Source organism: Drosophila biarmipes, chromosome 3L (assembly GCF_025231255.1).
Source record: "Drosophila biarmipes strain raj3 chromosome 3L, RU_DBia_V1.1, whole genome shotgun sequence".
In the NCBI taxonomy this organism is placed as follows: Eukaryota; Metazoa; Arthropoda; class Insecta; order Diptera; family Drosophilidae; genus Drosophila; species Drosophila biarmipes.
Genome location: NC_066613.1, coordinates 23,121,843 through 23,141,237, shown reverse-complemented (window position 1 = coordinate 23,141,237; position 19,395 = coordinate 23,121,843). Strand labels below are relative to the sequence as shown.

The 19,395-nt window shown below is 47.1% G+C and overlaps 5 protein-coding genes across 6 annotated transcripts; 2 read left to right on the top strand and 3 right to left on the bottom strand.

Moving 5' to 3' along the window:
- The first annotated feature begins 3,201 nt into the window (after window positions 1–3,201).
- On the top strand, window positions 3,202–9,190 carry LOC108035700 (mediator of RNA polymerase II transcription subunit 15). Of its 2 annotated transcripts, XM_017111421.3 has the most exons (5): window positions 3,202–3,301; window positions 3,542–3,774; window positions 4,489–4,868; window positions 6,952–7,269; window positions 7,329–9,190. In XM_017111421.3, the coding sequence occupies exons 2-5, from the start codon at window positions 3,738–3,740 to the stop codon at window positions 9,048–9,050; spliced, it is 2,457 nt and encodes an 818-aa protein (XP_016966910.1). In that variant the 5' UTR covers window positions 3,202–3,301; window positions 3,542–3,737; the 3' UTR covers window positions 9,051–9,190. The 2 variants fall into 2 exon arrangements, with proteins under 2 accessions (XP_016966910.1, XP_016966911.1); XM_017111422.3 differs by having other exon boundaries at window positions 3,202–3,774; window positions 6,958–7,269.
- Window positions 9,191–9,232: 42 nt separating this feature from the next.
- Window positions 9,233–13,301, bottom strand: LOC108035449 (transcription initiation factor TFIID subunit 2). Its single transcript, XM_017111087.3, has 5 exons — window positions 13,152–13,301; window positions 13,036–13,090; window positions 10,801–12,979; window positions 10,525–10,735; window positions 9,233–10,472 (listed from the first exon to the last, which is right to left on the bottom strand). Exons 1-5 carry the CDS (start codon window positions 13,199–13,201, stop codon window positions 9,308–9,310), a joined length of 3,660 nt encoding a protein of 1,219 aa, XP_016966576.1. The 5' UTR covers window positions 13,202–13,301; the 3' UTR covers window positions 9,233–9,307.
- Window positions 13,302–13,693: 392 nt separating this feature from the next.
- Window positions 13,694–17,968, top strand: LOC108034988 (calpain-B). The gene is made up of 3 exons (XM_017110318.2): window positions 13,694–14,845; window positions 14,908–15,182; window positions 15,452–17,968. The coding sequence occupies exons 1-3, from the start codon at window positions 13,911–13,913 to the stop codon at window positions 17,011–17,013; spliced, it is 2,772 nt and encodes a 923-aa protein (XP_016965807.1). The 5' UTR covers window positions 13,694–13,910; the 3' UTR covers window positions 17,014–17,968.
- On the bottom strand, window positions 17,854–18,613 carry LOC108034987 (uncharacterized). The gene is made up of 3 exons (XM_017110317.3): window positions 18,362–18,613; window positions 18,168–18,304; window positions 17,854–18,110 (listed from the first exon to the last, which is right to left on the bottom strand). Exons 1-3 carry the CDS (start codon window positions 18,431–18,433, stop codon window positions 17,966–17,968), a joined length of 354 nt encoding a protein of 117 aa, XP_016965806.1. The 5' UTR covers window positions 18,434–18,613; the 3' UTR covers window positions 17,854–17,965.
- Window positions 18,589–19,369, bottom strand: LOC108034986 (protein Hezron). Its single transcript, XM_017110316.3, has 3 exons — window positions 19,241–19,369; window positions 18,987–19,175; window positions 18,589–18,928 (listed from the first exon to the last, which is right to left on the bottom strand). Exons 1-3 carry the CDS (start codon window positions 19,319–19,321, stop codon window positions 18,641–18,643), a joined length of 558 nt encoding a protein of 185 aa, XP_016965805.1. The 5' UTR covers window positions 19,322–19,369; the 3' UTR covers window positions 18,589–18,640.
- Window positions 19,370–19,395: the final 26 nt, after the last annotated feature.

Sequence of the window (19,395 nt, the reverse complement as noted above, 5' to 3'; positions counted from 1 at the left end):
TCATTGCTGCTGGCCACAATGGCGATTGTGCAATTTCATTGTAAAACCACTTTTCATTAACAATCCGCTGGATGCGGGCAAAAAGACGTCAAAAAACCACCACGAAGTTGCCAATTAAGATCTCGGTAAATGTTTCCAGTCCGAGTATATCAAAAAGCAAATACACTAAATGTTAAGGTTGACTCAGACTTCGACTGATAAATTGATACACATAAAATTTGGAGCATAAAACTGTCGCTTGGCTGCAAAAAAAAACCGAACTCGAATGTGAATTGCTGAATGCAAATGCCAAAATGTGAACTGCCAGCAGCAGAATCGTCATCATCGCCGTCGCCGTCATGATCATCATTGATTTAAGTGGAGTCGACCAGAAACTGTTGCATTTCTGGTTGCTGCAGAGCAGCAAAAAGCACTTGAAATTAAAAGCGAAAAAAATAAAAATAGGAAAAAACACTGAAGAAACTGCCGTGGCAAAGAAACTAATACAATAATAAATAGTAGTTAAAGAAAAGAAGATGTTGCCACTGCAGATCGCATCATCGTCTGCTGCTGATGTTGCTGCTGCAGTTGCTGCTGCTGCTGCTGCTGCATGCAATGCAACAATTTCACAAGCAACACGCAGACAACTAAATGACAATGTGAACAAAATAGCAACAAGAGTGCTGCAGTTGTAGAATTTATAATAAGTAACTCTCGGCTGCTTCGATCAAGAGAGTTGCGCAAAATGGAAAAAGCTAAGGGGAAAAACAAAAGCTGTGCTGCCCGCAAAACCCTCCACTTAGTTATAAACTTATTTATTTGGTTAGCTTCGCCGCCAAACTGTCCTAATCAATTTGCTAAGGATGAGGAAATGGGCAGCTTGCATCACATCAGTCGGCAATTTCCACGGATTTCCCCAGCGCCAAATTTCACAGCTACCGTGTTAACTTTGACACCACCAACGCAGAGCAAAAGGCACCCAAAATCCGAGCCCGAATCGGCGGACTCAGCCTGGCATTAGCATTAGGTAAGCGGGCTCAATTAACCAGCACGGCAATTGCAATTGCCCAAATTGGCCACCGACTTGACTCCGTCCGTCAGCCGGAGCTCGGTGCGCCACAAGTGATGCTGCCAGCAGGGGTTAACGCTGACTCCTAACTCCCAACTCCGAACTCCTAACTCCTAACTGTAGCTGCCCACGCATGCGCTGAAATGTTAATTCGCGATCCCCAAACAGAAGGGCACAGTTGGCCAAAGTATATGATACTTCCATTTTCCGAAGTACCTAAAGGAATACAAAAGTTATTATCCTCATGCTTATCTCAAATTTGCCTTAACCATTATTAAAGATATTTTTTACCTATAACTTTTACTTTACCTATAACATGACGATGAGAAAAACACTCTAATCTGCTTTTATGATAGAATTTTTAACATATTTTGATATGGCTAGCATAACAAAAATACATTTTCATATAACTATAAAAACACATAAGAGACTTTAAAGTAATCAATAAACAACAAACTTTCTGAGATTTTATAATATTGCCAAATATCTAAGTTCTAAGTTTATTAGGATCACCAACAAATATCATCGATAAGTTGTTCATAGCTTGGCCTAGTCATATCTTCTTTTGGTGCCCCTTACGCAACATTTTTAGCCTACATTTTACAGCAGAAAGTCAAAATTGGTTACCCAAAGTTCGACCTAAATTGAGGACATCCGTAATCTTTTTTTTAAGTTTAAATTTATTTTCAAACCATTTAAACTCATATGCATCCATGTTTGTAAAATTCTTCCCCACATGTTTTATTTACAAAATTTACACTTTCGTCCCACTGTGCCCCTGCAATCGCAAATGTCAAACGAAAGACTTAAGCAGCGAACTTGCTGGCAGGGGTGGAGTGCCTCGATCGGCTGGTGTGAGCACTCGTACTGGGCTTGGGCATATTAAATATGCATTGCTAATGCAAATGAAAATGGAAACGCAAATGCAGCCCCGCATCCGAATCGAAAACGCTTGTTAAAAGTAATGCGCCCAATTTGCACGGCCACAGAAAGGTTTAAGAAATAAAGCGGAGGAGAGACAGAAACCAAAACAAAAGTGCCCTTTAGCCTCGACCAGCCCAAATAGCCATGGCCGGCAGCCAGGTATCCCTCATCCCTCTCCCTGAGCCAGCTCTGTGCTTTCCGATCTCCGCCGGGTGAGGGCGGACGGCCAATTTAGTGTCACGTTAGCATTTTCGGGGCGCTTCCAGGCGGCAGGCAAATGCCCGGGCCGTACCATTAGCCTAAACTTAACAAGCGGTTAGCCACCGACAGGGCCGTCAACGTTCAATTGGCCCCCTGGAAACGTAGGTTCACGGAGAAAAAATCGGTTTTTTCGGGGCAGTTTTCTATTTAAATTAGGGCTAGCAATGTTATGTTACCTATTATTTCGATCCAACCTATGTACATAGCCTTGACAAAGAGGAGAGCTAGAAAATATTAATTTTCATTTTTGGGCATTGTAGTTTCTACCAAAATCTTGCGTAATTTTTTTAAGCCGCTTAAATCTTTGTCTAGAAAATTATAATCGTTTTCAGAAAGGAAGGAAGCATAGCAATATCAGGTTTATAATTTTTAAATTGATTTAACCATTAGTATTTTTTAAAAAGGAATTGAAATGTTTTCTTTAAATAAATAAAATCATTAATCATTAGTTTCTTATCATTGCATAGATTTTATAGGATATTCTTGAGAAGAACAATCTTCTTTAAAACCCTTCCAAATATTCTTATCTTAAATGCTAAATGGTGAAATAAACTTTAAAATTGGAAAAGTACCAATATTTGATTTGATTTCGGTATTGTCTTTGAATAATAAAATCAACAAAGATTATACTTGATAAGAAATGTGTGCTTATATAACTGTGGCGATATGTTGACCTCTTATTAAAAGGCCTAAGTGAATCTCTTTTTCCCTCTGTACTGCTGGGTTATTTGCAGAATCGAGGCGGAGAAGCGGTCGCAGACAGACCTTTCTCTTTGTGTTGGTGCCTGGCTGGCACGACGAGCCGCAAAGGTCGTCTTTGGCCAAGACTCGAGCTCGGAACTCGGGGATCGACTCGAAGCTCGGCTCTCGGCCGCGACTCGTCTCTTTTGGCCACGGGATTTATAAATACAAGTGTTGGCCCCACAACGTCAAAGATTCGTTGGCTGAACGTGCAGCAGCGCGCGCGATCTATTAAATCCGATCCCGAAAACCACCTCCGAAACGGAGCTTTAGCTCCTGGCGAAAAATACAAGAAAATTAAATACAAAATCAGGAAAGCAGACGACGGTAAACCAATCAGTTCATCTCACATCCACTTTGAGGCATTACGAATTTCGCGCCAAAAACAATCCAAGGATTACGGGATACGAACTGCAAGTCGAGATTGCCCCTCAGACTTTGATTCAGTTTCGGTTTCTGTTTTTGTTTCGCAACTCGCATTCGCAAATTCGGTTTCAGATTGTGTCGAATCTTCAATTGCATAACCCCAGTAATAATCGAATCGTGTTGTGTGCTTCTTTGGTTCAGTTTGTTGCAGCCGGCAATGCTCGATGCAGATGCAGCAGTCGCGGCCATCGTAATCCCAACCGCCTGACAAGGAAAACAAAAAAACGGGGAACTGGGAACTGGGAAAATATAACCCAAGTGACTGTGAAAGTAGCGAGCGGCCAGACTCAGATTCAGATATTCAATTACTAGTCTGCTGCTGCAGTGACGCCGCACAATGAGAATCCAAATCTTGATCCTGACACTCTTGCTGGGTGAGTAGACGTCGAGATCAGCGTGAAAAGGGTTAAGGATTTGGGAATTCGGAACTCTTTTTATGCTTTCCAAAAATGTTTGGCTTTAAAAAAACATTAATAACGTTAAAAAATCAAAGAACATTTTAGCAAAGTCTTTAATCTAATTCTTAAAACCTCCTTACCATATTAATAATAATTTGACTAAATTTTATAGAATACAAAATTTTAAACTTTGGTTTAAAAATATAAAAGATTTGCATTAAAAATGTTATGATAGACAGTCAACTCTGCTGTAAACATTTGCATTTCATTGAAATACATTTTATTGTCGTTTTTTTATAATTATTTTATTTAAATAATAATCTTTAAATACTATTTCTATTGGTATTTACTATAATGTAGCACTTAAATAAGAGACAAAAATTCTGTTCAATAACTTAACCTAAAACCTTAAGATCCGAAAACATTAAGAACTTCAACGAAAAAATAAATTGTTAAAATACCTACCTTAAATAGGAAATATAATAAAAGGCATATACAACATTTAATAAATTATGTGTGACCCAAATATTTTATTACAGTTGTAATCCAACGAATAATCGATTATTTATCATTAGAATGAATCTAACCACATAAATTTTATTGAGCATGAGAATACCTTTAATTTCCCACAATCTTTAATCTTAAACATCGATACTCATGACACCTATACCTATCATCCCACATGTGTAGGCCTCGTCTGCGCCCAGGCCGTGGATGCGGAGGCCAAGAGCAGCCAAGACAGCAGCAGCAGTCGGGCGGCGGAAGACAACAAGAGCTCCGCCTCCACGCCGCTGGAATCGGAGGCGACCAAAGACAAGCGACAGGTGAGCTCCAAGGAGACGCCCCTGTACCCCAACCACCGGAGCTCGGAGGCCTCTCCATCCGCCGGCGATGATCCCGAGGACGGGCAGGAGACGATCTACGGCTCCAAGCCCAATCAGTTCATCATCCGCCCCATTGCCCCGCATCAGCACCAGCAGCACGAGTCGCACCAGGAGCCCCAGCTGAGGAACTTCGCGGCGGCCAATTCGCGACCCCATGCCGCCCAATTGCTCGAGCAGAGCCAAGAGGTGAGTTGGCATGAAATTTCTATGTTATATGGCTTCACATTCAGTAGGAAATTCCTATTAGAAAATTCCAAATAGCTTCGCAAAGGGATTATTCTTTTAACATTTTTATTCGCTTTCGACAAAAATATATGTAAATTGCATTTTACAAATGATTTTAGAATGGATTTTATAAATCTTTCGGAACTATTCTATTCACATCATTAAAAATTAAATAATAAAAATATACCTATTTCAACTTCCATTTCGATTTGAAATATATATGTATATAAGGGCTGCCTAGGTTAAGTTCAAAGGTTCTTCAACCCACGAAGAATCAGGAGCGGGCTCAGAACCTTTTTATTAGAGTTGCCCTATAAAACCCCACCCGAATCGTTTAGTGCTCCACTGGGAGTGGGTGATCTGGCCAACTGACGGATTGCCTTTGTCATGAAGGATTGCCGCGTCTGTTTGTTTTGCTCCAATCGGGGGGCGTTCCATCGACATCGCGGCTGTTGTCTGGGGTTTTGACTTGGCCCGCGGCCATCAGACATCGGACATTGGACGTCGGTCGACGGACAACCTGGGCATCGTGACTTGGCATCGGCGGCAGCCACACGATTCTTTGCAAAATGCCGGATGTAAACATCTCGGCGTTCAGCAGACATAAAAGGCAAAAGCCAAAAGGCCCAGTCCCAGTCCTAACTCCAATTCCGAAACCCAGGCGGATTTTGTCAAATTCTCCCTTTCGCCGAGGCCAAGAAACCTTGACCAATATCTCGGCGGTGTATATTCGGAACAAATTGCAATACGGCCAGACAAAGGCGCTTGCAATTAGCCAAAGACAATGTTTATGCTGCAAAATGTATAGAAATTAAAAGCGCCGGCAAAAGTAGTAATAATGATAGTTTTTTATTATAAATGCAATTGGCAAAACTAAGTCACGACATGGCGGCGACGGCGACAGCAACAAATGCATAATTGCAAAATTATTATCTGTCTTATTACGCGTCAACACAACAATTTCCACCTCCCTTTCCACTCGAATTTCCACCATTCGGATTCGCCATTGGCTTCTTCTCCTTCGTTCCCCCCGCCCTATAGAGGCTCTTCAGTGGGTCTTACTATATAATAATGCAAGACATCGGAACACCGTGGAAAAACAATGGCTCTTGTCGTGGGAAGAAAGTTGACATAATGTTATAATCACCCCACTTTTGGTCTGTCAGCTTTGTGTCGCTTGATGGCGCCTTGACTCGCCGGCGGCTTTATTTGCCATAATAATGGGAACCGTGGATGCCACACTGTCCAGCAGGTTTTCAGAAGAACTCAGGAGTTTTCCAGTACATATATATCAGTTTCTGACAATATATGTATTAGTTATTATGTTGGAATGTCATAATAGTTGGTTCAAAATCGTATAAAATGGCAAAAATCGTATAGAAATTCAGTACTCAAAATCTTACATTATAATTTATATTACATTTACATCCGTTCTTAAAATATTATATATAATATTTTTGATCTTTACAGTTTAAAGGAAAAATGTGTTTAGCCTAAGCACTTTTATTAATGTTTACTCGAAAGGGGTGCGATATTTGTAACCTACCTACTATAATAGTAATGCATATGCAAATCCCCATGTTTGCTTGTATAAGATAAAAAATCCTTCTTAAGTTTCGGTCTTGCATTGATCTCTTTATAAGGCCCACACAAACGCTTCCTTTTACGGTCAACCCTTGTTGCCCAGTGTAATGTTTGTTGTTGATGTTGCAACATCGAAGAGCCAAAGCCGTTGTGGTTGTTGTTTTTGGTGTTGGCGTTGCCAAAGTTTGCCACAAGTGTTATATAAACTCATTTTTTAGATGCCACGCCATTCTCACAGCGTTTGCTGCTCTGAGGCACCTGCAACCAGTTGTTGCCTCTGCGGTTTTAGCTAGGTTTCTTTATTTTTTTTGCTGTTAGTAATGGTGATGGTGTTGGTCATGTGGCTCCACTTTAAACGGCTGCTGACATTGGCCGCCGGCTGAATGTTGGCGGTTCACACACCCACCAAACCATAATTATTCGCCCCCACTCACTCACTTTTCCCATCCGTATCTCGAAGGTGCAGCACTACGTGTATCTGCAAGATATAATGCGCCGCCATCAGCCCAAGGCCCTGGTGGCCGCAGGTCAAGGCAAGGGTGCGGCCAGTGCGCCCAAGAAGTCATCCACTCCAGTGGCCGAGGAGGAGCAGGAACAGGAGCAGGAGGCGGAGCAGCGCTATGCAGTGTCCATTCAGCCGCAACCACAGCTGCAGCCGCAGCTCCAGCAGCCACGTCCTCGTCAGTACCAGGGAGTGGGTCCCTATCAACTGCCCTTGCCCCTGCCGGCTCCACAGCATCATTCGGTGAATCCCCAGCAGCAGCAGCAACATCAGCAGGTGGGTCATCTAGCTGAAGGATATTAAGATTCATACCAACTAACTTTTATTCTCCAAAGCCTTACCAAGTTATTCCCGAAGAGCAGTTCCTCAAACTCCTGGAGGAAGAGCTGCAGGCCAGGGCTTACCATGAGCAGCTTCGCCAGCAGCAACAGCAACATCAGCAGCAACAGCAACATCAGCAGCAACAGCCGCATCACCAACAGCAGCAACAACAGCAGCCCAAACCCCTACCCATCCACAGCACGGCTGCCACCCACAAGGTGCTCCAACAGGCGGATCCCTCTCTGGGCTTGGGTGGCTATCGCGAGCGCTTTGTGGCCGAGCAGGAGCTGGTGACTCCCACCTACTCCCATCCCCGCGGTGGACCCAAGTATCTGCCCCTGCCGCAGGCACAGGCCCAAGCCCAGCAGATCCAAGAGGACGAGGAGCCCCAGCAGCAGCAGCAACCTCAACGTCTGCAACTCCATAAGCCAGTACCCCATCCTGGGCAGCAACTCATCCATGGATTGCCACCGCAGATTGCCTACTACCAGCCACAGATTAGCTACAAAACCCTGCCCAATCATCCCCTGGCTAAATCTTCGCTGGAAAGTGAGATCGAGAAATTACTGGCTGCCAATAAGCCAGGACAGTCGTTGGGCTACTTGGACAGCAGCAATGAGCAGGTGGCGGTGCGACAGCCCGCTCCTCAACACCCGCCGCCACCCACCTCGCATCCTGCCCTGCGGCAACCCAAGGCCTACCTGGCCAGCACACCCAACTCACTGCTGGATGCGAATAACCAGCCCTTCGTTCCATCGCTCTTTAAGTTCAGCAACTTCCAGCAGCCGACGCCCATCTATCCCACACCGGAGCCCAAGCGACTGGGACCTGTGGTCTATCCCACACAGCAGACCAATCAGCCGCAGCCCTCGCAGTATTACTACCAGGAGGCTTCGCCCACTGCGGCACCCAAACCGAGTCCCATACCCAAGCAGTACCATCGCTCCAAGCACTACAAGTTGGCCTCTCCCACGAAAGCTTTGCTGTATGCCGATTACGACCGCCAGGGATCTCCTTCTCCGCCGCCGCCATCCAACTTCTATCCCAGCCCGCCGGATCCGATTAAGCATGCCCAGCGAAACCTGGGTGTAACGCCAACAGCTCTGCCGCTGCACGCCGAATATCCATCACCAGCTCCTTCGCAATCGAGTATTTACGTCTCCCAGGGAACTGGAATCGCCACTCCATCCCGACCCACGCCCTCTACAGCTCCGATTCAGAAGCTCCGGACTCTGGATGAAGTGAAGCAACTTAACCTGCCGCCTCCCAATGGCAAACCCCTGACCCAGGCCGAGTTCCAAGCCCTGGTGGATGCCGGATACCCCGTGAAGGCGGTGCCCGTGCCAGTGCCCGTCCCATATGAGCAGTACGTCAAGGATCATCCCGAGTACCGCAATCACCCGCCCGTAGACTACGCCCACATCATGCGCCTGGCTACGCGGCAATTGGCGGCCCATCAGCAGCACAGATCGCTGGCCGCTCCCTCGGAGCCGTCGGTCAAGATCCTGTCCACTCCGTCCGCCGGAGAGCTACATCAGCAGACGGCCACGGGCATTGGCGGCGGCAGCATCACATACTTGCAGCCCATCGAGGGCCAATCGCATCCCCACACCCTGGCCCATGTACATGCGCTGCAGAAGAGGAGGCCGCGCGATGAGCAGGACACCGCCGTGGCGGGCAGTGAGCCCAAGGCGGCGGCTCCGGAGGCGGAGACCGCGAAGGCGAAGGTGCAGTGAACCCACGTCCTGTTTTAGTTAAAATGTCCTTGCCTAGTTTGTAAGTATTGTAAAAATGTTTCAGCACTTCCTTAATGTTAAATTATAAACCGACAAATAAAAATATAAAAAACTAACAAAGATATCGCTTTTACAAGTGTCCTTTGGCGATCCTAAAGAGATTTCCAAACAATAAAAATAGCTTTCCTGTTAGAACTAATTTTACCTTTATTTTGCACATGTTGCAACTGATATTCCCACCCGATTGGAACCCTCACTTAGTTAAGGTTCATGGGCGGCAGGCTGTTGCTGTTGCTACTATCCGCCGAGCTAAGCGTGTCCGGAGTGGCAGTCTCTCGGGCCTGCAGGCGCGATATCTGCGGATCACGCTTGTCCTTATCCTTGCGCTCGCGATCCTTATCCTTGTCCTTGTTGTGCTTATGCTTGTGTTTGTGCTTGTGCTTCTTCTTGTCCTTCTTCTTTTTCTTCTTGAGCAGACCATCGCCAGTCTTGAGCTTGCCCTCCTCATAGCTGCTCTCATATCTGGTGGAGTCGCCCACGTCTAGCATTACGGAGGAGTTGTCATCCTCGGCATATATTTCCGTCTTAAGGCGCTTGGATACCTGATGCGATTCGGGTGCATCGTCATCGGTCGGCAGGATATTCACTTTGGTCTCACTATCGTAGGCCTGAACGTTTACTGGTTCATCTAGCACGGTGATCTCCTCGCTGCGCTCCAGCTTGATAATCTCATCGCCCACCTCGAAGGCTTCCGTTGCTGTTCTCTTGATAGTCACCATGGCGGGCTTGTGCCGCTCCTGCGGCTCATTGGATAAACTATCCATTAGTGGTTGAGGAGCCGGCTTAGAATCACTGGTCTTCTTGAAGCTTCCTGTCACACTGCTTGCAGTGCCACCATTATCCTTCATCAGGTCCTTGTAGAAGCTCTGGTTTTCGCCGGCCTGCAAGCAATTAGGTCGCTTGCTTCCGTACAGTGCGTAGTACAAGTCCACGGTATCGCATCGCAGCTTGGTGTCATAGGCTAGCGTGTTGATGCTGAACCACAGACGATCTACCAGATTGGGTTTATCCAGGCGGCTGCGAGATTCGCGCGTGAAGGGAGGATTGTTGATCAAAAGTTGGGCCAACGCATGGCGAGCAGCTGGATCGGGATCCGTTTCCAGCAGCGTGATCAAATGTTCTAGATCCTCGCTACGTCCATCCACCTTCACGAAATCCACAAGGCACTCCATGGCAGCAATGCGAAGATCCAAATAGATTCCATACTCCGCATAGCTGCGGTAAATGTGAGGCAGTGAGGGCAAGTGACCGAACTTCTGTAGCTTACGGATGACCTTCAGGCAGGATACGGACACCATGTACTTGTACGAGGGCAGGTGTTTCTCCATATTCAGAAGACGAGTAACTTCGTCCAACACTAATCTGGAGTTCAGAATTTAATAAGAGTTTGTAAAGTAGTGACTTGCCAACTTACTTTGCGTCTGTCGAGAGACTGTCCGTGGTGATCTGTGTGCCATGGATGGCAACGGAAACCACTGGTGTTAGGGTTTCGCCCAGAGCTTCCACCAAAGCCGCTCTGTAGTATGCATCCGTGTAATGGTTACGCGAATTCTCATTGTACTTAAAGAGATCGAAGAGGAAACGCATCACTTCCGGTGGACATATGCCGTGGGATGTGCGCAGACCTGCAAAATGAATTTATAAGTTAATCAGATAACCACAAAATAGTAGCTTAAAACTTAAACGTTACCTGCCATTGCCACAGGAATAGCCTTCTGCAGGAAGTACAACTGGAAGTTGGAGAAGTTGTTTAGCTTGATGATGTGCGGAGCACTAAAGGAACCAAAGAATTTCCTAAATATATTTAGCATGGCGGGTGGGCCGCTCCAGGAGGCCACCATCTGGTTAGCCACTTTGGTAAGGCTGTGGGCCGCCTCGCAGCGCACTTGGTAGAAACAACGCTCGCTCTCGATGGTGTCCGTTAAAGCAAGCCTAGTGGCATTCGTTGGATATTTCTGGAGAGCCTGGATAGCTTGAAATTGCGCGGTTACATCCCGCTCGTGCCGCAGCTGATACTGCCACTGGAAGTCAGGCTGCTCGATGATCAGATCACGCAGCAAAATCATCTCCGGGTCGAGGCGGATCCACAGCACAGGTGAATCGTCCATGGCTGATAGATCCATATCCACCTCCTCGCCGGTGCACAAGGGGATCTTCTTTTTTTTGTTACGCCTGCTCTTCGAGTGACAGGTAATATCCGACTTTACTAGGGTGTTCTCAATCTGCAGTGTGTGCTTAAAAGTTCCGTCCAACTCCTGCAGCTGCACCAGCAAAGGGCCATTATACTTTCGGACTCCTCGCTGATTAACAAAATCCTGGCGGATTTCCAGCTCGATGGTGTTTCTCTTGCGATTAAAAACAGATGTGAGGGAGAACTTCGCATGACCTCCAGTGCGCACCCACTGGTCCATGAAAACAGACATATCCTTGCCGGTCACCGTGAAGATTGCCTTAATGAAGATGTTGGTGGAGATGAGCAGCTGAGACCAGAGTCCAGAACCAATTTTCATCGACGCCGCGTTGGTGGCCAAAGCCAGTTGTTTGTTAAACACCTGAATGAGCAACTCCTGGCCGATGCGGTGCTCTAGCATCCGAATAACCAAATGCGCCTTCCTGCGCATCGCCTCCACATATTTCGGCGACACAGTGTGCAAACTCTTGATGGGGAAATAGTGGACAATTTCCTGCTGCTTGCTGGCAGCAGCAGATGGATTTGTGCCCGAAACAGGTAAAGGAGCTGGAGGCTGGCTGCAATCGAGTATAATCCCGCCGTACTGCTCCTCATAGCGTACCACTCGAGCCAGTTCTGATTGCACCCAAGCACGGTATTCGTTGTTTCCGAAGCACTTTCTCGAATAGAGCCCGCACAGGTACTCAGCGATGCCCTTGGCCAGCCAGGTGTCCGACCAGTGGTGTGATGTTATAAAGCACCCGAAGAATTGCTCAGCCACAGCGCGCGACATAAAGGTTCGAGATATATAGGTTTGATCGATGATTGCTATGGAGTGCAGCAGATTCACCGAAGCGATGCTCATGGTGGCATAGGCACTGATGTCCGTGTCCAACTCGTCTACAAACACCTGTTTGTAGCAGGAGAACGGGTAGCGCGTGGATAAGGTCTCCTCGAAGAACTCAAAGGCCTCGTGGAGGTATCGAACCGTGTTCTTCAGCAGCGGCAGCATTCCGGGCAGGCAGAAGTGGGTCACCTCGTGCATATGGGGATCCACATAGATCTCGAACTGACCAACAGCCAGGGCGATATTCGGAGCACACACGGGAGTGGTAACCGTATAGTGGAAGGTTTTTTTCCGAAGATCTGGGGTCATAATGACCTCCATGAGTTCTCCACACGACACAGCCGTCAGATTCTTGTCCACGGTGAACTCCAGCCTCCAAGTGCAGGGATCCGCAAAGCTGTCCACGCAGGGAAACCACAAACGTGTGGAGTTCTCATAGCAGTTGGTGAACATATGCGAGCAGTTCATCTGGGTCTCCTCGTCCGTGGCCGTGGGTGGTATGACGAAATGGACGCCACTCTTGGGATTCTCCAGCGAGAACTCGATGCGAATGCGCAGACCCTGACCCTCCTGGATCATGGAGTAGCCCTCTGGCGGCACCTGGATCAACAGCTCGCCGTTGTTCGCATCCGGATCGGTGATCTGGGCGGCGGCCAGATGGTGCTTAGAGTATGTCTCCAGCACGCGGCTCTTAGGTTCCTTGTGCGTGATGTCCTGGAAGGGATCAAAGTATACGAACTCCGCCTGGCAGACATCGTTCAAAACGACGCTGTAGATCCTCAGCTGCTTGGCATTTAAGCGGATGAGTCGCAGGTTTTCGCTGTTTGGCACGATGGTTAGCTCGACCACGCCCTGAAAGGGAAAGGTGTTATTAGGCTAAAACCCAGGGACGTTATATTTCTCCTTACGATAATGCTCTTCCGCTCGAAACTGATGCCCGTGAGACTCACAACCTGATGCGCCGTGTTGGTAAAAGGAGAAATTGTTATTTGGGTATTCGTGACTGAACTGGGGAAATACTTATAATTTGAACGGACGCAGCGGCACCTCGGGCACCTCAGGCTGCGTTTCCATCGCCTAATTATCCGTTCTTCTCCAGAATTTGTCAAATAATTCGAGTTTGTTGTCAAAAAACAAGAGCACTGTTTAACTTCTTCTTCTTCTTCAGGTGAATGCCGACTGGGCTAAAAAATACCAAATATAAATTAGGTGGCAGCTCTGCGTGGTGTTGCAGCCCTGTCAGCATCGCTTAACCCTATTATGTTACTTTGGGTGTTTAGTTTCGATAATGTAAATAATAATAATTAAATTAGTAAATTATTTGGGGTTCATTCAGGTTTATTATATTATTAGAGTAAAACCAGAAGACAAAACACTGAAAATGTGAAATGTATTATTTCGAATATTTGTAATCTGTTTTTATAACTACATGACTTTAAAACATTTTTTTTAATTTTTATTTATAAATTATTTAGAAAATGTATATATTCCATTTCCTCTTAATAAAATGCACGATTACATATTTAAGGCACGAAAACAGGGCCCATAAGGGTTAAAGATTATGAATCATTTACCGAGAAAGTTAAATTTGGATACTTCTCCCATTTAAAGCGTACGATTCCCAGCGAGTCAGCAGTTTTATCACGGCAGCGAGTTAATAAACATCTGGACCCCAGCTAGTTCCGTAGTTTTAGCCGACGTGCAACGCCATTAGTGGATAGTTCGTGGATTCGGGAAAACACAGTGCGTGGACGAGGAAAGCCACACCGAAAACCCTGCCAAGATGTACGGGATTGATAATTACCCCAAGAATTATCATGCCAGTGGCATTGGCCTGGTCAACTTGGCGGCCTTGGGCTACAGCAAGAATGAAGTCAGCGGAGGGAACGAAGGAGGAGCCCCCAAGCCCAAAGCGGGTCTCTACCCCTCGCTGCCCTATCCCTCGTCGGAGTCCGTGGGCGGAATGCCATATGTGGTGAAGCAGACGACTCACGCTCAGAATGCCTCGTACCCGGGACCTGGAATGGGCATGGGAATGCCCGTGCCAGGAGCTCCGTCGGCACCATCACCCTATCCCAGTGCCACGCCATACCCGGGAGGCGGTCTCTATCCCAGTCTGCCCTCGGCCGGATCGTCGCTGCCGTATCCCACTGCCCCGATGGCCCCCTATCCAACCGGAATGCCCTACCCCGGTGGCATGCCCCAGCCCAATCTGCCCTATCCGGCTGCCCCACTGGCGCCATATCCAACGGCCATGCCCGGTCTGCCAAGCATGCCAATGCCGTATGCTCCCATGCCAACGAGTCCGGCTCCCCAGCACAGTGCTGCATTCCCAGCTCTGCCATATCCGACGGCTCCGCCACCGGCCAGTGCTCCCACCCAGGAGGAGGAACCTTCCGTGGGCGTGGCCGAGCTGAGCTTCACCAGCGTTAAGGTGCCGGAGAACCAGAACATGTTCTGGATGGGTCGGAAGGCCAACAGTGCCAGGCAGAACAGCGTCAGCAAGGGGGATTTCCAATCCCTTCGCGCCAGCTGCGTGGCTAACGGAACCATGTTCGAGGATCCCGACTTTCCTGCCACCAACGCCTCGCTTATGTACTCCCGGCGACCCGATCGCTATTACGAGTGGCTGCGTCCCGGCGACATCGTCGACGATCCGCAATTCTTCGTGGAGGGCTACTCGCGTTTTGATGTCCAGCAGGGAGAACTTGGCGATTGGTAAGATAAAATATTACCTTATCTTAATTGGAACACCGTGAAATAATCCTCACCCGTTACAGCTGGCTCTTGGCTGCAGCAGCGAATCTAACGCAGGACTCAAAGCTATTCTTCCGTGTGATCCCTCCGGATCAGGACTTCCAGGAGAACTATGCTGGAATCTTCCACTTCAAGTTTTGGCAGTATGGCAAGTGGGTGGAGGTGGTAATCGATGATCGCCTTCCTACTTATAATGGCGAGCTTATCTATATGCACTCCACGGAGAAGAACGAGTTCTGGAGCGCCTTGCTGGAGAAGGCCTACGCAAAGCTCCATGGATCCTATGAAGCTCTCAAGGGTAAGCACTACTATATCAGAAAATATCAACATTTGTATGATGTATGGGGCATAGCCACAATTTATTCAAAATTCTTTTCTAAAAATATACCATGCTTATCATAGGTTCTTTATAAAAATGTGTTCATATGTGGCACGTTTTGTGGTCGAGAGTGCCCTATATTCAAGGTTATGCCTGAAATTAATCGCTTATATACTTTCTTGATTGAAAACCTATACAAATATGAGAAACCTAGAAATAATCCCTATCCACTTTTTCTCTAACCTAAGGCGGCACTACATGCGAGGCCATGGAGGACTTCACTGGCGGCGTCACCGAGTGGTACGACATCAAGGAGGCTCCTCCAAATCTATTCAGCATCATGATGAAGGCCGCCGAGCGTGGCTCAATGATGGGCTGCTCTCTGGAGCCAGATCCACACGTCCTGGAGGCGGAGACGCCCCAAGGGCTGATACGAGGCCATGCCTACTCCATCACGAAAGTGTGCCTCATGGACATCTCCACACCGAATCGACAGGGTAAGCTGCCCATGATTCGCATGCGTAATCCCTGGGGTAACGATGCCGAATGGAGCGGTCCGTGGAGCGACAGTTCGCCCGAGTGGCGCTTCATTCCGGAGCACACAAAGGAGGAGATTGGCCTGAACTTCGACCGGGACGGCGAGTTCTGGATGTCCTTCCAGGACTTCCTCAACCACTTCGACCGTGTGGAGATCTGTAACTTATCGCCCGACTCGCTTACTGAGGATCAGCAGCAGAGCTCCCGTCGCAAGTGGGAGATGTCCATGTTTGAGGGTGAGTGGACATCGGGCGTGACGGCCGGAGGCTGCCGAAACTTTCTGGAGACCTTCTGGCACAATCCGCAGTATATTATATCACTTGAGGATCCCGACGACGAGGATGACGATGGCAAGTGCACAGCCATTGTGGCCTTGATGCAAAAGAACCGGCGTAGCAAGCGCAACGTGGGCATTGACTGCCTGACCATTGGATTTGCCATTTACCATCTGACGGATAGGGACATGCAGGTGAAGCCCCAGGGGCTGAACTTCTTCAAGTACCGCGCTTCGGTGGCCCGATCGCCGCACTTCATTAACACACGCGAGGTGTGCGCCAGATTCAAGTTGCCTCCTGGTCACTACCTGATCGTTCCCTCGACTTTCGATCCCAATGAGGAGGGCGAGTTCATCATTCGCGTCTTCTCCGAGACGATGAACAACATGGAGGAGAACGACGACGAGGTGGGCTTCGGCGAGACAGATGACCGCATTGCCCCGGCTCTGCCGCCACCAACTCCAAAGGAGGAGGATGATCCGCAGCGCATTGCCCTGCGTCGCCTGTTCGACAGCGTGGCTGGCAGCGATGAGGAGGTGGACTGGCAGGAGCTGAAGCGCATCCTGGACCACTCGATGCGCGATGTAATGGTGGGCACCGACGGCTTCTCCAAGGATGCCGTGCGTTCGATGGTGGCCATGCTGGACAAGGACCGCTCCGGCCGCCTGGGCTTCGAAGAGTTCGAAGCTCTGCTTACCGATATTGCCAAGTGGAGGGCGGTCTTTAAACTGTATGACACTCGCCGCACTGGCAGTATCGATGGATTCCATCTGCGCGGAGCGCTCAATTCGGCTGGCTACCATCTGAACAACCGGCTCCTAAATGCCCTGGCCCATCGCTACGGCTCGCGGGACGGTCAAATACCATTCGACGATTTCCTCATGTGTGCCATTAAGGTGAGGACATTCATCGAGATGTTCCGCGAACGGGACACCGACAATTCGGATACGGCCTTCTTCAACCTAGACGACTGGCTGGAGAAAACAATCTACTCTTAAATCACTTGCAATTGATACTAATCTAATCCTAAGTGCCACGAATACTTAACATACCTGTGCATTATATTATTCATACATGATGATATGAGCAAAGCAACACACAGATCCATGACGATACAGCCCGAACATCGGGAGAGATACACTCACTGGGCCAACAAGAGAATCTTATCAGATGATTTAATCCGGAAATACAGCCTCATGTGGCGAAATTGGAGTGGCCTTGGAATGGCACGAACCGCATACACAATTTATACAATCTACACTAAAGCTTTTATACTACACGGAGCCACTGGAGGGATGACTAAGAGCGAGCATCAATAAAAAGTTGCTCTGCGCACCTCGACAAGAGCTGGAAATTTGCTAGTACAAACGGAAAAGTGCATTATTACCTTACATTTGCTACGAGACACTCGTAAAGCCATTAGTACGCATCAACAATATTTATAAGATATACGGAATGAATAAGCATGTATTTTTGTAACATCGTAATCTCCGAGCCGCCACATTACATATGTATTTGTTCAGGTGCCAGAACTAAAACCAATCAGACTCTGTTGTCCAAACAAAAGTTGTTATTAATATCAGGAAAGCAAAGCTAAGCGAACAGACCCAGTCATTCATCGAATAACTAAGTTTATCAGTAAATTTATTCAATTCAGTATAAGCTTGTACTTCCCCTACATTTTGTATTCGTTTCTTGATCAGCAATCTCAAAATATGTAAACCTTAAGCACCATCTTCTTCAAAATAAGTGTATTCTAAACTAACTGAGATTAACCAATTGGGATAAGAGGCTTTTTGTTGGACGCTTTTGTACTGCAGTATAATTTTTGTGAACAATTTAACTAATCAAAATGATTTATATTTATGTAATTGTTACTGTCGAAAATTTGATTGTTGAATGCATACTTTTTTATGTAAATAAATGAACCACTGGGATGCACTAGACCATCTATTTGACGACTACGACCATATCGGCGCCACTTGGGACTCCGGCATCGACCATTGTCTGCTTCATTTCGTCTATAAGTAGGTCGTTATCAGAGGCCAAGTTGTTGAGAACCTCCAGAAAGTCTTCATACTCCAAGCGCCATTTTCTAGGAGAACTTTTTGATTAAGAGATTTATCGCACATCAATTTGAGATGGTTCTTACTTGTATCGCATATAGATGAGACCAGTTTGGGTTCGAGTGATAGGATTCGGCATAAGCTTAGCTTGCTCCAGCCAGGCATCCAGTTGAGAGAGGAGTATGCTGTCAAAGACCTCGTTTTCAATGTCCGTGGGTATAACCTGCCACCGTATAACGAGCCTGATGGATAATATTCCCAAGCAATGGAGTTATCTTACCTGGAAATTGCAATACACCAGGAAGAGTGAGTCTAGGGTGTGCTTTTTTGGTTTATCTTCATCATCGGCCATGGCGAATTTTTGTTTAGCAGTGCATTAAATTGATTGTGTACGAAATAGAATTGTGCTTTTTGGCAGATAAAGTAAAGTGTTCTATGTGGGTGTCGGGACAACGTGTATGTGTTTCGAATTGTTTTGTTGATAAACAAAACAAAGCGGCCAGAGCATTGGGAGCTTCATATCTAGACGACTGTTGCCATGGGCACGGGCGTCGTTTTATTATTGTTTATTGTGGAAGTCGGCAACGATGCGTTGAACGTATATAGCTAGTTTGGGCTCCCACCCCTGGCATCTGATATTGCCCACTGCATACGGGGGTTCGATGAGCACCTGGTTCAGTATAACGATGGCTACATTGTCGCCTTGGCTATGCCATTTGACTGCAGCGCTTCCGAAATGCTTGACCATGTACCTATACAGGGCTTGGCCAAAAGGAGACGCTTGGGGATGATAGCTTCGGCACAAAATCGTACGATGTTCAATTGCACGTCGGTACCGGTCCTTGAGCTGCGATAAAAAAGTGATACATTGAGATTTGGCTTATAATATTATCATACAATCTAACCATCTGTATATTGATAGGTTCTGGGGGCTGTACGTTCTCCGGGGGCAGCACTTCCTTGACAATCTCAATGTCCACGCACAGGGAAAGATTCACTATGGTCAGGTTGCAAAAGGTCTGTTCATCACCCCCGCCTTTGCTGGATGGACACTTCATCATAAGCATTTTAACGGCCAGATCAAAGGAAATCACCTGGGGATGACAATTATTACATAACTTATATTCCACAAACTTAGAAATAAGTATTTAAACAATACCTCTCCCAAAATATTATCGCCAAAGCAAGTTTTGCAGCGCACAATGGATCCCACGGTGAAACAAGGAGCCAACGACGACATTTTGGAACACCACTTCACAGGCTGAGAGATAATTTCTAAAATTAAGTCGAAAATGTCTGACAACAAGTTCAAGG

Coding starts and splice junctions, on each gene's coding strand:
- LOC108034987 (XM_017110317.3), bottom strand. CDS start 18,433: ATGGCCGATGATGAAGATAAACCAAAAAAGCACACCCTAGACTCACTC. Junction 18,305..18,361: donor TGGTGTATTGCAATTTCCAG/GTAAGATAACTC, acceptor ATACGGTGGCAG/GTTATACCCACGGACATTGA. Junction 18,111..18,167: donor CTCATCTATATGCGATACAA/GTAAGAACCATC, acceptor AAGTTCTCCTAG/AAAATGGCGCTTGGAGTATG.
- LOC108034988 (XM_017110318.2), top strand. CDS start 13,911: ATGTACGGGATTGATAATTACCCCAAGAATTATCATGCCAGTGGCATT. Junction 14,846..14,907: donor CAGGGAGAACTTGGCGATTG/GTAAGATAAAAT, acceptor CACCCGTTACAG/CTGGCTCTTGGCTGCAGCAG. Junction 15,183..15,451: donor ATCCTATGAAGCTCTCAAGG/GTAAGCACTACT, acceptor CTCTAACCTAAG/GCGGCACTACATGCGAGGCC.
- LOC108035449 (XM_017111087.3), bottom strand. CDS start 13,201: ATGGAAACGCAGCCTGAGGTGCCCGAGGTGCCGCTGCGTCCGTTCAAA. Junction 10,736..10,800: donor TATTCCTGTGGCAATGGCAG/GTAACGTTTAAG, acceptor TTCATTTTGCAG/GTCTGCGCACATCCCACGGC. Junction 10,473..10,524: donor AGTCTCTCGACAGACGCAAA/GTAAGTTGGCAA, acceptor TCTGAACTCCAG/ATTAGTGTTGGACGAAGTTA.
- LOC108034986 (XM_017110316.3), bottom strand. CDS start 19,321: ATGTCGTCGTTGGCTCCTTGTTTCACCGTGGGATCCATTGTGCGCTGC. Junction 19,176..19,240: donor GCGATAATATTTTGGGAGAG/GTATTGTTTAAA, acceptor TGTCATCCCCAG/GTGATTTCCTTTGATCTGGC. Junction 18,929..18,986: donor AACCTATCAATATACAGATG/GTTAGATTGTAT, acceptor TTTTTATCGCAG/CTCAAGGACCGGTACCGACG.
- LOC108035700 (XM_017111421.3), top strand. CDS start 3,738: ATGAGAATCCAAATCTTGATCCTGACACTCTTGCTGG. Junction 4,869..6,951: donor TGCTCGAGCAGAGCCAAGAG/GTGAGTTGGCAT, acceptor CGTATCTCGAAG/GTGCAGCACTACGTGTATCT. Junction 7,270..7,328: donor AGCAGCAGCAACATCAGCAG/GTGGGTCATCTA, acceptor TATTCTCCAAAG/CCTTACCAAGTTATTCCCGA.